This window comes from Lissotriton helveticus, chromosome 1_1, assembly GCF_964261635.1.
Source record: "Lissotriton helveticus chromosome 1_1, aLisHel1.1, whole genome shotgun sequence".
In the NCBI taxonomy this organism is placed as follows: Eukaryota; Metazoa; Chordata; class Amphibia; order Caudata; family Salamandridae; genus Lissotriton; species Lissotriton helveticus.
In genome coordinates this window covers 65,321,745-65,338,795 of record NC_136057.1, presented here as the reverse complement: position 1 = coordinate 65,338,795, position 17,051 = coordinate 65,321,745, and the positions used below count along the sequence as shown (strand labels likewise).

The 17,051-nt window shown below is 43.9% G+C and overlaps 1 protein-coding gene across 1 annotated transcript in view; it reads right to left on the bottom strand.

Annotated features, from left to right (window-relative positions):
• The window catches only part of LOC144758378 (uncharacterized), a 687,536-nt gene that overhangs the window by 455,691 nt on the left and 214,794 nt on the right, over positions 1 to 17,051 (bottom strand). Inside the window, 3 exon segments of the mRNA XM_078646424.1 lie at positions 11,815 to 11,840; positions 11,941 to 11,974; positions 12,116 to 12,226. Of these exon segments, the coding sequence (XP_078502550.1) occupies positions 11,815 to 11,840; positions 11,941 to 11,974; positions 12,116 to 12,226 (171 nt within the window).

The following is a 17,051-nucleotide window of genomic DNA, read 5'->3' as shown; positions in this document are numbered from 1 at the left end:
TACTTAAGACCTTCAAATGGATCCCCCTGGAACACAGAAAGACCGTCACTCACGCCCTGGTCACCAGCAGACTCGACTACGGCAACGCACTCTATGCCAGAATAGACAAAAACCTCACCCGCAAGCTACAAAACATCCAGAAGGCCGCCGCAAGACTGGTCCTTGACCTGCCAGGACACTGCCACATCCCCCAGCACCTGCGCACACTCCACTGGCTCCCCATCAAAGCTAGAGTCACCTTCAATATGCTCACCCACGCCCACAAGGCCCTCCACAACACCAGACCAGCCTACCTGAACAGTCGACTCAAATTCCAAGCACCCCAGAGGACCCTACGATCAGCCCAGCTCTCCTATGCTGTGGTCCCCAGCACCAGAAAGACCAGATCGGGCAGCCGCTCCTTCTCCTTTCTCGCAACCCAAGCCTGGAACGCCCTTCCGCTCCACCTCAGACAGACAACATCGCTCCCCATCTTTGCAAGAAACCTCAAAACCTGGCTCTTCGACAGACCCCACCTTGATGGACAGGAGCCTGCTACCGACCCCCAACCCCCACCCCAGCGCCTTGAGACCCTTACATGTGAGTAGTTGCGCATAAAAAATGCCTGCTTGATGTTTTTGTCATTAAATTAGGCTGATGTCTTTCTGTCAGAATCTCCGCAAATGTCCAAAATCTTGAAGTACGAGTCCTGCAGTCACACCTTGTTAAGTTCTTTCACAAGTGCACTGGAAGATAAACCTTCCGCTCACTAGTCCTGAGTCTGACTGGGGTAAACTTTGGCTCTTTTTAGTCTCTTGGTAAAGAGTATGGGATCACCGGAGCCTGGATGTGTATTCCACGTAGTATTTCAGACATCAAGTAAAAAACCAGAGAGGATACAACAGGTTCCTATCTGAAGAAGGTGACCTTCACATGGACTGAGTCCCGTGTGGGGAAAAAAACGATTTATATTTCCCCTCAGATGTTCACAAACTAAATGAGGTTCTATTTGGATCAGAGATTGCAGCATTCAGCAGTGGGTATCCTCAAAATATTTGGAAGCATTAAAGCGAACTAGCCGACCTATGTCTTTTCAAGTTAACGACAAATTGAATTATCAGAAGCCAGAAGTCCCAAAGTAAAATGCAGAAGAAAGATTGGAAAAGGCTTTTTTTTACGTTGATAATATAGAGATATAGGTCTGTGTAACAGAAAGAGTGGAAATCAGAACGAATCTAGACTTGAGATTATCATTGACTCCAGCACTTTCAACCTCCAAGGAGACTAGCACTTTCATCTAGAGGACCGTATTGATTCCAATTGAAATACCCTCCTCAAATGCCCTGGGAACCTCGACCTTACTCAGCACATCACCAGACCCACCCACACAGCTGGACACTTCCTGGACCTTCTCTTCTTCACACTAAACAACATCAGAGTCTACAAACCAACACCTATCACCTGAACTGACAACACCCTTTTAAGTTTCAAGCTCAGCACCCTGAATTACAGGAGAACCACCACATCTTGATAGGCGGCTGCTGCTGGAAGAGCATATCAGAGAAGGACTGGGCTTCTGCCCTCAACACACGTCACCTCAAGCATACCAGCAACCTAACGGAAGACAATAAGAACTTCAATGACTGGATCACCACCTGCACCAACACCCTGGCCCCCCTCAAGCATACCAGCAACCTAACGGAAGACATCAAAAACTTCAATGAATGGATCACCAACTGCACCAACAACCTGGCCCCCCTCAAGCATATCAGTAGCAACCTAACAGAAGACATCAAGAACTTCAATGAATGGATCACCACCTGCACCCCCTCAAGTATAGCAACAACCAAAAGAAATCAAGATCACAAAAGCAAGCCAGCTGGTACACAGAGGAACTCGGGGGGAGGGGGGGGGGTGATGCAGCACTATAAGAAACTCTAAAGCAAGTTGAGAATGAGCAAAGACACTGCTGACAACAACGTCTTCAAATCTGCCTTGACATGCGTCCACCAGCATGTCTGAAATGCCAAGTGAACAGCCCACACCAAACGCATCAAAGCCAGCAACACCAGCACCAAATAAATCTTCTCCATAATCTGAGAATTTACAGTGCTGTGGCGACCACCAGCAACACACCCCTTACAAAACCCATTGCAACAATCTCTAACTTCTTTTGAAGGAAGATCACATCCACATACGGAAACGTCAACCTTCAACCTGACTCCAGCAACCTCGCAGCCAGTCTTCCAATCTCAGCTGAAGAATGGACCTTCACCATGTGGGACGGCATCACCGCAAACGAGACTGACACAACCATGAAGACCATCCACTGTGGGGCCCCATGAGACCCATACCCTCACCACACTTTCAACAAAGGTCTAACCACCATCAGTGAAGTCCTCACTCCCATCCTGGATGACTCCATCAATGTGGCCCACTTGGCAGAAACCTGGAGGCAGCTATCACAGCCCTGGAGAGGAAACCCGCGGAGGATCTCACCAAACTCTACAGCTACTGACTAATCACTCTCCAACCATACATGGCAAAAGTCCTAGAGAAAACCATCAAGAAGTGTCTGACCAGCTACCTCATACAGCCACCCTATCTCGATGCCGCCCAACCAGAGTATGGAAACAGCGCTCATTGAACCTACCTAGGCCATTGGCATGATCCTAGACAGAGGAGAGAGTAAGGCCGTCATCCTATTGAGCCTCTTGGCGGTGTGTCACATGGTTCCACATCTCATCCTCATCAGGAGCCTTCACAAGATCGAGATTCAAGAACCTGCGTGCAATTGATCTGCTCTTTCCAGATTAAAAGAACTCTGACATTCAACCTGAGGTCAACCTCCTTGGAAACCAGAAATCTCATCCGCGGAGCACCTCAAGGTTCACTCCTCAGCAGAACACTATTCAACACTTATATAACCCCACTGGCTAACGTCATCCATACCCACTACATCAACATCCTTTCCTACAGTGACAACAGGGAAATCACCCTTGTGATTTGACATTAACCTATTCATACAGGAGGATGGTTGGAACCTAGGACCTCCTAGCTATCTCACTAGAGTTAAAATTGGTAACAGGCAGGAAAATATATTGATTCCTCCATTTGGTTCATTTACACCGTTTGTTGATTGGGAATAAATCACAGATCCATAGCTCTAAAGTTAATTCAAGTATTGGTACCACTAAACAGCACATTACACCTATACCTCTTGAAGACTCACATTCACGTCACACTTAAATCACATTTTTAGCTCACAACATATAATTCAACTTTTGACAATTTCCACATAATGTTCATTACAATTCTTTACCTGCCCTTCTTTAAGAACTCTCGTTCCCTCCCCTACAAGCGTATTTCTTTCATATTTTGATCAATATTTATTAATTACTTTACTCCACCCTTCATGTTTTTCTCTCTGTGTCACTCTTATTTCTCTTTTCTGGCCTCTTCTAGCATTTTCTGCTTGTGCATTATGTTCTCCCCTTCCTGCTGAAGTGACCAGCAGAGCAGAATGGAATCCTTCACATAGACTCCTATATCATAGTACAATCCTCATCAACACACCGTTGATGAGAGTACAGTAACCCTTTGCAGCATTATCATACAAGTAACCTTGGGTGCTTGGGTCGCTCACACATTTGGAGGTCGTGCTGAATTCTCACTCAAACCTGCCTAATTCTACTAAAGTATGGGTTAGAACTAGAACTTCACATGTGACTTTGCGGAGACGTCTGCAGTGTGCCGAGTAGCACCTGACTATTCTGCACAGAACAGACCCGCTTACATCCAGTGATCCTAAAGATTTCTGTACAGAGAGGAGAGGCCAAGAAGAGTGACTGACAGTAGCCAACATCTGCTAAGACAGACAGCTCTTAAAAAGACACTGTAGACGTGTGTCATACACACACAAACACTCACAGTCTGCAAAGACAACGCTACCCTGTTCACATGAACACACATCCAACCTGCAGAGATAAATCAAAAACACAGACTCGTACATTGCACTGCTTGGAAGGTTACCTACCTGGGAGACCCGAGGTCAATGCACACACAATCCCTGCAGCAGACACACAACCTCTGCTGCAGATAATGCTATAAGCCAACCTATGCCGCTGGAAACTATTGCAATGACTGAGGTTTTACCAAGACTGAGATATGAAAACAGGGGCAAAGGGGCACGGGGCAGCAGGGAAGCCTTGAAATTCAACTGCCTAAGGGACATGCTTCTGACACAGGGGGCAAGTCAACAAACTAACAGCGAGAGCCGAGCAAAGAGTGTGCACAGATTTCTCAGAGCGCTAAGATGCAATGCAATGTGAACAGATTTTTCACAGTGCAGTAAGATGCAGTGCAGTGGTACAGATTCCTCATAGAGCAGTAAAGTGCAGTGTGCACAGATCTGTCATAGTGCATTAAGATGCAGTGCAACATGCACAGATTCCTCTTAGTGCAGCAAGATGCAGTGCACAGATTCCGCAGAGTGCATTCAGATGCAGTGCAGCATTCACAGATTTCTCATAGTGCAGTATATGGCAATGCAGTGCATAGATTCCTCATAGTGCAGTAAGGTGCACTGCAGCGTGTACATATTCTTCACAATATAGTAAGATGAAGTGTAGTGACACAGATTTGGCATAGTGCAGTAAGATGTAGTGCTGTGTGTACAGATTGCTCATAGTGCTGGAAGATGCAAAGCACCGTGTACAGATCTCAACATAAATGATGATCACAAATACCCACAGGGCCAGAAGGAAAGCCCACCCTCCCCCTCTCCCACCCCCATAGAAGAGCCTGGCTCCTGGCAGAGAGTTCTTTCAGGATCATTCAGTCTATTTCTACAAACACAGCACAAGGTGCTGACAATCTCCTACCTGAGCAGAAACCTGCGCAGACATTTCCAGGCTCTCTCCTCCTCCTATGGATGGGGTGGGGCAGGTGCACATCTGGGGTCTGGGAGAGGTGGTGGGGGGGGGGCTGTGAGGGTCTGAAGATGAAGATAACTGAACAGACAGACAGGGCGTCCTTCCTCCTCTGAAGCAGGCTGGACAGTGATGTCAGCATCCGATGCTGGTGCTGTCTCTGCCACCGCTGACCTGGAAGAGGAAACTCTTCCCTTTCATACAATGTGCTCAGTGGTTGAATCAGCAGGCGAGGAGCGCCCTCTGGTGGCCACTAACAGAACCTCCATTCCCAGTCCCCGGGAGTGAACACATTTCACACGAACAAACATTTTGTGGCGGGAAAGACCTGGGTTTTTAGATGCCACAGATATGGATGTTTTTAAGACACACACAGTCCAAGTTACAGGGTCTCACCCTTGGTTGCTGCTGTAGAAAAGTATTTACAGCTTCACTTCACATCTTCAAAACACTGATGCAGAAGACTAAAGAGTATTTACAAGAAGCTGTCAACTGGAAGTGAGACTTTGTATTTCATTAAATATATGAAAACATGTGTTAGAGGTGCAATTAAACTAGACAGCTTATTTCTTTTTTCATTTTTTTTAACACTTTATTGGGTTTTTCAAATGCAAAGCAGGGTATACAGCAAAGTAAATAGAGACCAAAACCATTAAGTTTTATTCACCAGATCAAATTCACTTTGGCATAAGGCATGCTTTAATGTGTAAATTAAAAGAATAGCCTGTTGGATTCATTACGGCAGTGCCAAAACGTAAGCGTATTGTTTTAGTTGTGTTTGCTGGCTCTGCCTACAGCCCCGTCCACACTTTTCATTGATGACTAGATATGTGCAGACCTTGGGGCTCTGCAGGTGCACAAGGCCAGGGTTTTTCAGACCAGCTCAAGTCACTCTTCTTTCATTTCACCACTTCGCCTTCTTATCTCACTTTCAGGACCTATGGCAGCAGGAGACAGCTCAGTGCTAGCCTCTGGTGCCTCTCCACCCCCATCCTGCAGGGTTGAGCATAGCCCACTATGACTCTGCTGTGCTTTTTATGCTGTCACCTCAGGTAGGGTTGACCCCTTTCCACAAGATAAATACCGACCCGTTGTTGTTGTTTTAAGAGTCTGAAAGGCTGGGGTATGATACTAAATGGGACTTTAAACAAAATCAAATATACACATTTGTAACATCACTTTTCTGCCTTAGTTTTCTCTTAATTCTTAATCAGGGTATTGTACTCAGTACTCCTAGGTGCAACAGGGTACTCAATATGTCCTTGTACTGTAAGGACACCGGTCTTAAGCCATTTTTCGCTCTCCTTACACACTTCACAATCCACAACACTCACCATGATCTGATCATCCATACAGGGTCACCAAAAATTCTCCCTCACCCGTTTTTGTCATAGTTTTCCCTTAATGCCCGTCACGATAATATTTTTGCACCTCAAACCCTCCGGTGGTACAAACTTGTCATTTCTCATTAGAACTTTTGTGTCACTCAGAGTTAGTTCATCCAGAATCTTAACAAATGGTCTCACAGAAGGACCAACGATGCTCTCCCTAAGCTCGCCATGCACTACCATTTGTTCAACACTCTTCAAGACTACGTCCCGATCCATGCACGAACGCCCAAGGCATTAAGCGGGCCAGGTCCTGCCGGTGCTCACCGGCAGTTCTAAAAATCAAGTACTGAGATGGTTCCCTACCGGGCTCTCCATTTTTTACTTTAACCTCCGGGTGAAAAAAATATCTTGACTCTGCAGCAGTGCCACCCTTCACTGCCTTTCATGTAACTTCAAAGAGCCTCGTTTTAGTTCTTTCACAGTCTCATTTCAGAATGGAAGCATTTTAAATATTATATACAACAAAGCCATAGTTGTTGCTTATTTATCTTATGCAAATAACAACCAATGACAAACCCAATAGTCCTAGTTTGTTGTAGGTGTAATCTTATGTGGTGTATTATATATGTGAATGCAATGACAGGACCAGCAAATTCTTTGTCTGGTAGCACACTATGCTAAGCATAGGTTTTTAGCTTAGATGTTTTTAAGCCATGCCCTTAATTACATCGACCACACCCCTTTGAGAGACCCCCCCCCCAGTTTTCATCCCACTTAAGTCCCTGAGAACCCAATTCATCAGCACAGACCCAGCCGCCGCTACATTTTTCCACATTGCACAATGAAACCGAAGCCCCTTCCTGATCCCAGGCAGACCCACTATGGCCGTTTTCCCCAGAACACTCCAAAGACATACAAGAAGGCAGTCAGCGTGCGCGTTCTTCCATATTGATATGTGGGAAACATTGTAACAATACTCCTGAAGTCTGGAAGCCAGTCTAGCTAGCCTAACTGAGCCCTTACCAGTACCACTAGGACTCAATACTTTCACCAAGGGTTTGTGACCAGTGCGTATGCAAAAATGTAAACCCCATAAATAGGTCCTAAAATGCTCGACGGAGCAGGCAGCTGTTAGGGCCTCGAACTCTATAACTAAATAGTTGCTTTCATGTTCCCTCAATGAGCATGAGGTAGAAGTCACAGTTTTTTTGCGTACCCGTCCGCACCTGGGATAATACTGCCCCCAAACCATGCGCACTGGCAGCCACCTTTAGAAATGTTTTAAGAGGAGTGTCAAAAGGTGCGAGAATTCCCGCCTCACAAATGTCTCTCCTTACACAATTAAAAGCACTTTGCTGAGCATTGCCCTAACCGAATGAACACCCCTTCCGCAATAACATTCTAGATTCTTCAGTCTTGTTGGCAAAATTAGGAAAATATATCGACCAAGCCCATTAATGAACGTAACTGGTCTTTATCAAGTCGAATGGGTGCAGACTTAATAGCTTTCAAAAAGTACATTTTAGGTTGGATGCCCTGCCCCGAAATCATACGGCCAAGGTTTTCAATTTCCTCTACAAGGAACTTGCAGTTCTCCTTCCTTAGGGTAAGGCCAGCCTCCCTTAGCCTACCTAACATAGACCTTAAGATGTTGTTGTGTTCCTGAATGGATGCTCCAAAAAACTGAATATTATCTTGGAAAAACTTTAGGTTTTCCAGATCTCTGAAAACCTCCACCATAATCCTTTGAAGCAAAAGACACACAATTGATGGCTGGAATGCAGAACAAATCAGAACATTCACCCCAGTCAAGAGTTAAATCCATCATTCTTTTGCACCATGCCACCCCAGTTTAGAAATGGCCATATGCAAATCAGTCTTGGCCCTGTGCCTCATGGTAAGAGTCTAGCCTGGACTGCCAAGCCAGGTCCTCCCTGGACCGGAAACAAGCATCCTGGGACCTGTTTCTGGGATTCACCCCCAATCAGCCAGGGTAGGTTTAATCCAGTGGCACAGTGAGCCTCGGACCCACGTCTGGGCATACCCGGCGCACTTAGGGTGAGACACCAAAAGAAACACAATTCAGCCACTTTAGGTAGGAATGGAGGGGCTGTGAGGCCGGCTGGGAGGATTGAGAGACAATCACAAGGGAAAATTAATGAATAATTAATTTTCCCTTGTTGTTGTCTCTCAAAACCCCACCACCCATGCCGGCCCAACTGCCCCACCGCTCTTACGTGCAGCGGCCGTGAGTGACACAATTGATCGACGGAATGGCAAACAAATCAGAACATTCACCCCAAGTCAAGAGATCTGGGTTACATCCATCATCTTTTGCTCACCATGCCACCCCAGTTTAGACCTGGCCATATGCAAATCAGTCTTGACCCTGTGCCTCATGGGAACAGTCCTGCCTGAACTGCCAAATCAGGTCCTCCCTGGACTGGAAACAAGCATCCTGCGACCAGTTTCGGGGTTTCACCCCCTCATCAGCCAGGCTAACTTGAATCCAGTGGTACAATGAGCCCGGGACCCAATTCTGGGGGAATACCCGGCGCACTTAGGGCGAGAAAGCAAAAGACCAAGCAAAACCCCTTGTGTTAGGGTTAAACACAGCAAGGAGAAAAAGAGGTATGACGGGAACCATTAGATCAAGTCGTCCTCAACTTAGAGCGAAATGTTTCAGCCAATGACCTTGAAAATGTCATGGCTTTCTTCAGGATAGTGAGTGAGCTACTGCTGTAATAGCGTAAAGAAATAACAACAATGGTAAGTGTTTCAGTAAACTGAATTTGATACTAGACCAGTGATAAAGGGGTAGCAAGATGGTGGATTCACTGGTGGTACCTGTAGGGGAACAAAAAACAACATACTGAGCATATACTGCACATACTGGTCCTGGGGTTCAGTTCAGGGGGCAAGCTCGAGATCAAGCCCTTGGAGATTTTTATTTATTTTATTTATTTTATTTTAAAAGTTTTCTATAGCGCTGGCTAGACCCGGAGGTATCAGAGCGCTTTACATGAGCATCAGATCATAGTTACAGGTTACATCGTTACAAAGGTTACACAGTTCTTAGAGTATGGCAACATAGTTACTTGTGAGGTCGAGATGAACAATATTGAATGTGTGTGGGTATTGCACTCTATTCTCCTGTTGTATGCTTTTTTCATACGGTATGTGTGCAATGTTGGATTAGTGCCTGCTACACTATGATAAACATTTGTATTAGGCCTGGCCCTTACAAGTGACCAGGACTCCAACATGCACTACGAAAATTCAATTGAGTACGTTCAGCATTTTGATATAATCTTATCTGTGCATTTAATTTGAATTACAATTCATCACAATTTTATAATCCTACATATACAAGTCAAAGGTAATTTTGCGTAAACAAGTAATTAGATTTTCATGATATCAAGACATCAATAAAATGCGATCAAAACACAACATTCTTTGGCAAAATTCTTGCGAAAACCCAATGCATTTCGGGGCTTAAGCCCCTTCGTCAGGGGTCTGTAGACAAAAGAAAAGTGAAAGAAAAAAAGAAGAAAGAAAGGAAACAATGGTTACTCTTGATGTCTTTAGAGGGTTCTATGTTTTGTTTTAATCATAACTAGTGATTTGTGCCGCCTGTCTTACCTCAAGTACGAGGTGTTTCAATCAGTCTAGAGGTGCACGATCTGTAGTTTCACTACAATCGGTCTAGAGTGGGAGAAGAACCTTATTGTCAAAAGTGTCTTAAAAGGAACGTGGCTGTAAAGAAAGGCTGTTGCCATAGAGAAAACGGGACTTTCAAGTTTTTGATTCCCTTTGAAGGATGCTGTGGCCTTGGGGTGTGATCAGAAGCTCCTGTCATCTGGAGAGGCAGAGTCCGGGCCCACTCTATCGGCTTTTCCTCTGTTGTCTTGTGAAACCTCGCTTGAGCTGCTCTCTCGGTTGAAATCGGGTTCCCCTTTGGATGCGTGCCCGGCTAAATGCCTGGGCAATGTGGCTTCAGCTGTAAACAGCCTGCTGAACCCCCTGCTTAATATGTCTCTGAGCTCCGGGGTGGTTCCTAGAGAGTGGAAGCATGCTCTTATTCTCCCGCTGATCAAAAAACCCTTGCTTGACCCCTTGCAGCTGGCCAACTATAAACCAATCTCCCTCCTCCCTGCTCTGGCGAAGGTGGCGGAGAAGCATGTCCAGCACACTCTTACCACCTTTATCGAGAACAACGAACTGCTGCATGACTCCCAATCTGGCTTCCGTGCCAATTATAGCACGGAGACAGCTCTTGTGGAGGTGACCGACGCCATCAGGGAGACGCTTGATCATGGGGGAAAGGCTATGTTGGTCCTGCTGGACCTGTCGGCGGCATTCGACACCGTCCCACACGCAGGTCTCCTTTTAAGACTCAGGGAGATAGGACTGCGAGGGACGGTGTTGGATTGGTTTCAATCTTTCTTAGCCGACCGGCGACAGGTGATCTGGGCTCCACCATTCTCCGCGGAAATGCCTTCGCTAGAGGTGGGGGTGCCTCAAGGGTCTATCTTGAGCCCCACCATTTTTAACATCTATATGGCCCCTTTGGCGAAGGTCGCGGAGGCATTTGGAGCCCGGGTCATCTCATACGCTGATGACACCCAGCTCCTGTTTACTTGCAGGAAGGGAGAGGTTTTTGACGGCGGTAGAATTAAAGACTGTCTGAGTGCAGTCTTTGCGTGGTTTCAGCACCAGAGCCTGAAATGCAACTCGGATAAGTCCGAGCTGCTCTTTTTTGGTTGTGCCCCTGACCCTGCTTGGAAGTCGTGGTGGCCCCCGGACATGTTTCCACCTGAGAAACCTTCCTCACAAGTAAAAAATCTTGGAGTTGTGTTTGACGACGATCTTTCCTTTCGTCCACACATTACGGGATTAGCGGGGAAATGCTTCGGCATCCTCAAGATGCTGAGGAAATTTCTCCCACTGCTCTCCCTACAATACCGTAAGAACATTGTTCAAGCACTTGTGGGATCGCGTCTGGACTATGCAAACGCACTTTTTGCAGGACTGCCTAAATATCTTGTGTCCAGATTGCAAACTGTCCAAAATTCGGCGGCCAGAGCAATTTTCGGCCTACCGAGGAGAGTCAGCGCCTCCTTGCTGCGGGTCAGGTTGCATTGGCTACCAATGCCTAGCAGAATCAGGTTCAAAATTCTCACGCTGGCGTTTAAAGCCCTCCACTCTACTGGCCCCGACTACCTCAGGAAGCGTATTGCTTTCTATGTTCCACGGAGGAAACTGAGATCAGCTGATTTGGCTAAAGTGGAGGTGCCAGTGGTCAAACGAGTGCGGATGGGAGGTCGGTCTTTTCAGTACATGGCAGCCCGATTCTGGAATGAGCTCCCTCTTTCTCTACGCAAGGCTAATAACCTTCTGGCCTTCAGGAGGGAGTTGAAGACCGTCCTCTTTTCTGTATAACCAGTGCGCCTATAGTGTGTCCGCTTCTGGGTTTTCTGGGTTCTATTCAGGCCTCTTTGCTAAAGCGCCGGGACGCCCTTTTGGGGTAGCCGTGCGCTCAAAAAGTGCGGCTGTAACATAACATAACATACCTGAGTCTGAATTATTGAATATGTATCTGCAAAAAACAGAAATAAATAAATAGAAGGAATTGTTTTACCAATTTTGAGCTTGGTCAGTTATAATACGTGTTAAATATTAAGGTGTCTAACGCTCACCTGTCTTCGTTGTGCTCACGCGTTAGGGAGGTTGCTTTAAGGGAAAAATGAAGGAAAAAATAAGAATAAGGAGTCCATTGAACATCGATATGTTTGTTCAAGGTTTATGGGCGCATTTGCAAAAAAGAGGACCAGGGTAAGTTTTTACCTGCGAGCCTTCTTTCAGTCGACTAACGGTCTCGCTTTTCAAGTTTGCTCGTTTTTAACTGTGAAAACAGGAATACAGGAATACGCGTTACATCAGCATCTTTCTGTATAAGCTCGATAACAGCAAAATTGCTGAAAGCTTCAAGAATTGAACGAAAAGTTCAAAACTTACCGTTTTCTAACAACGAAACTGCGCGTATCGGCGTCTCCGGTCGAGGATGGCGATCAAAGACAGTCATTCCCGTTTATAGTCCTTTTTCGAGTGCTTACGTGTTACCTCTAGCAGTTTGGCGATAGAAAGAGGACTAGCGTATTTTGCTTGTTGGGATAGCGGCCATATTTGCGTCTCGACTTATTCGATCTATGCTAAGAGGGAGGATATGTTGTTTGTTGTTTTAAAGGGGTAACCTCAACTTAAGAAGTACAAGAAAGGAAAAGACAAAAGAATAAATTAAACATATCAGAATGGACATCAGACAATCTGAACATTTTTTTTTTTCGTTATTCTATAATTCCTCTCAAGTCAGTTGTGATAATGTGTGTGACATGTGAAATTTCACTATCGCCCTAATGATATATGTGTATGTACACAAACATAGTTTTATCTGTGCATTCCTTAAACAAGTACGTGTGAGTCCATGGTGTTGTAGATCAGTAATCGTGGATTAGAATCCCTTAAGTTCTTGTTTACTCCCTATAAAAAGCAGCTCATTTCCAATTTGTCTTTCAACCCACTTGGGGTAAGTGTCTGTAGTTTGCGTATCCAGAAGGTCTCCCTCTGGAGGAGGATTTTAGCATTGTCTATTCCTAGTCATTGCGGGATCTGTTCAATAATTTGAAATCTTAGTTGTGCTATAGTGTGTCCTGCTTCCATCCAGTGCTTTGCTATTGGTGAGGTAGAGTTCTTATTTCGAATTCGACTTTTGTGCTCTGAGAGCCGTAGCTTCAATTTTCTGTCCGTTTTACCAATATACAGTAGTCCACATGGGCATTTGATGGAGTAAACTACATGTTCCGAATTGCAATTCGTAGTATGCCTCAATTGAATTTTTTCTCCAGTGCGTGGGTGTGATAGGAGGTTGCCTGGTATAACATTATTGCAATTCTTGCAATTATAACATCGGGTAGTTCCTTTGTAAGTTTCACTTCGTTCAGAGTATGGCTCCTGTTGAGCTGGTTTATTCAAGAGCTCTTTTAAGTTTTGTGCTCTTTTATAAGCAAACAGTGTTTTTTCAGCAAACAGTGTTCCAAAGTCATTTTCAATCTGCAGTAGTTCCCATCTTTTCTGGATTATCCTCTTTATATCCCTTGAAGCAGTAGAGTATTTAGATACAAACACTAATCTTTTGCTCGCTGCTTTGGGTTTCTTCTGTAGCAATTCCGTTCTTGGGATGGTTTTAATTTTATCTATCTGGGCTTCCAATAATTTCTTGGGGTAACCCCTATCCAGATATCTTTGTTTTTTGTTCTTCCAAGTTTTTATCGCAAATTGTATTGTCCGAGGATATCCTTTTTATCCTCATGAATTGTGACACTGGGAGATTGTTGATTAAACTTGCAGGATGAAAATTTCCGTATAGTAGTGCTGTGTTTTTGTCTGTTGCTTTCTTGTAGAGACTAGTGCGTATATTATCTCCCACTATCTCTACCTTGACATCAAGAAATGGTAATGCTGTAGAGCTGATGTGATGTGTGAATTTGATCCTTGAATGTGCTAGGTTCAGACTGTTGATATTCTGAATGAGTTCTGATTTTGATCGTCTCCAAATTATGAAAATATCATCTATGTATCTCTTGTAGTATACAATTCCTTCTTGCCAAGTGATATCTTCCAATATGTAGTCTAGTTCGAACTTAGCCATGAAGATATTCGCATATATACAAGCTCCCGGGAATCCCATCGCTGTTCCAGTAAGCTGGATATAGTATTCATTCAGCCACGAGAAATAACTGTTTTCTAGGCAAAATTCCAACAGTTGCAGGATTATGCATTTGAGTCCCTCTGGTTTATCGTGTCTGAGCAATGCCCATTCCATGACTTCAAGTCCTTGTTTATGCGGGATTGATGTATACAAAGATATAACATCTAGTGTGCACAATATCCAATCTTTACATCCTTCAGTTTCAATTGTTGAGATGCTTCTTAGAAAGTCTGATGTATCTTCTAGGTATGTCGGCCACTGGCGTATGAAAGACTGCACGTGTGCATCAATGAATTTCTCTAAGTTTTCAAAGATGGACGAGCATCCAGATACAATCGGTCTGAAGGGAGGGTTACGTTGATCCTTATGAATTTTGGGCAAAAAATACATCCTTGGTCTCCTGGGAAAAGCTTGTTTAAGATAACGTTTAGTTGTATTGTTGATCCAACTTAACTCTTCAGCTTTTTCGAGAATATTATCCAGTACTGACGCTATTCCTGTGGTCGGGTCTTGATCTACTTTAGCGTATGTATTGCCATCCTGAACATGTTCATTGCCCTTTCTTGTGTAGAAGTCCGTATCCATTATGACTATTCCTCCTCCCTTGTCCGCCCTTTGGATTACGATTGATGAGTTTTTTGCCAAGGTTTGCAGAGCACTGTGTTCAGCTCTGGTTAAGTTGTTAAGTTTACTCCTGTACTGAATTTTGTTCATGTCTGCTTTTACTAAAGTTTCGAAATTGTCAAGACTTTTGTGGGAAATTGGAGCTAAAAAGGTACTTGTAGGTTTAAACCTGATCGTGGAGTTGTCTTCTGTTTCTATAGGATTCACTATTGTAAAAAAATATTTTAGTCGTAGGATCCTCATGAATTTGAAGAAAGCTACTTCCGTTTCTAGCTCATTTGTACGGTAAGTACTCACAAAAGTGGTGCCTTTATTCAGTAGATTTTCTTCAAATTTAGACAAAGAATAGTGTGAAATGTTAATCACGAGGTTTTGGTCTGACTCCGTAGACCCGTTTTCCTCTCTCTTTCCTTTTCCTTCTCCTTTTCCTCGTCTCGTTTTTTTTCCCTCTAATCCAGAAAAGATGGGAACTACTGCAGATTGAAAATGACTTTGGAACACTGTTTGCTGAAAAACCACTGTTTGCTTATAAAAGAGCACAAAACTTAAAAGAGCTCTTGAATAAACCAGCTCAACAGGAGCCGTACTCTGAACGAAGTGAAACTTACAAAGGAACTACCCGATGTTATAATTGAAAGAATTGCAATAATGTTATACCAGGCAACCTCCTATCAGACCCACGCACTGGAGAAAAAATTCAATTGAGGCATACTACGAATTGCAATTCGGAACATGTAGTTTACTCCATCAAATGCCCATGTGGACTACAGTATATTGGTAAAACGGACAGAAAATTGAAGCTACGGCTCTCAGAGCACAAAAGTCGAATTCGAAATAAGAACTCTACCTCACCAATAGCAAAGCACTGGATGGAAGCAGGACACACTATAGTACAACTAAGATTTCAAATTATTGAACAGATCCCGCAACGACTAGGAATAGACAATGCTAAAATCCTCCTCCAGAGGGAGACCTTCTGGATACGCAAACTACAGACACTTACCCCAAGTGGGTTGAATGACAAATTGGAAATGAGCTGCTTTTTATAGGGAGTAAACAAGAACTTAAGGGATTCTAATCCACGATTACTGATCTACAACACCATGGACTCACACGTACTTGTTTAAGGAATGCACAAATAAAACTATGTTCGTGTACATACACATATATCATTAGGGCGATAGTGAAATTTCACATGTCACACACATTATCACAACTGACTTGAGAGGAATTATAGAATAACGAGAAAAAAAAATGTTCAGATTGTCTGATGTCCATTCTGATATGTTTAATTTATTCTTTTGTCTTTTCCTTTCTTGTACTTCTTAAGTTGAGGTTACCCCTTTAAAACAACAAACAACATATCCTCCCTCATAGCATAGATCGAATAAGTCGAGACGCAAATATGGCCGCTTTCCCAACAAGCAAAATACGCTAGTCCTCTTTCTATCGCCAAACTGCTAGAGGTAACATGTAAGCACTCGAAAAAGGACTATAAACGGGAATGACTGTCTTTGATCGCCATCCTCGACCGGAGACGCCGATACGCGCAGTTTCGTTGTTAGAAAACGGTAAGCTTTAAACTTTTCGTTCAATTCTTGAAGCTTTCAGCAATTTTGCTGTTATCGAGCTTATACAGAAAGACGCTGATTTAACGCGTATTCCTGTATTCCTGTTTTCACAGTTAAAAACGAGCAAACTTGAAAAGCGAGACCGTTAGTCAACTGAAAGACGGCTCGCCGGTAAAAACTTACCCTGGTCCTCTTTTTTGCAAATGCGCCCATAAACCTTGAACAAACATATCGATGTTCAATGGACTCTTTATTCTTATTTTTTCCTTCATTTTTCCCTTAAAGCAACCTCCCTAACGCGTGAGCACAACGAAGACAGGTGAGCGTTAAACACCTTAAGATTTAACACGTATTATAACTGACCAAGCTCAAAATTGGTAAAACAATTCCTTCTATTTATTTATTTCTGTTTTTTGCAGATACGTATTCAATAATTCAGACTCAGGTATGGGAATCAAAAACTTGAAAGTCCCGTTTTCTCTATGGCAACAGCCTTTCTTTACAGCCACGTTCCTTTTAAGACACTTTTGACAATAAGGTTCTTCTCCCACTCTAGACCGATTGTAGTGAAACTACAGATCGTGCACCTCTAGACTGATTGAAACACCTCGAACTTGAGGTAAGACAGGCAGCACAAATCACTAGTTATGATTAAAACAAAACATAGAACCCTCTAAAGACATCAAGAGTAACCATTGTTTCCTTTCTTTCTTCTTTTTTTCTTTCACTTTTCTTTTGTCTACAGCCCCCTGACGAAGGGGCTTAAGCCCTGAAATGCATTGGGTTTTCGCAAGAATTTTGCCAAAGAATGTTGTGTTTTGATCGCATTTTATTGATGTCTTGATAT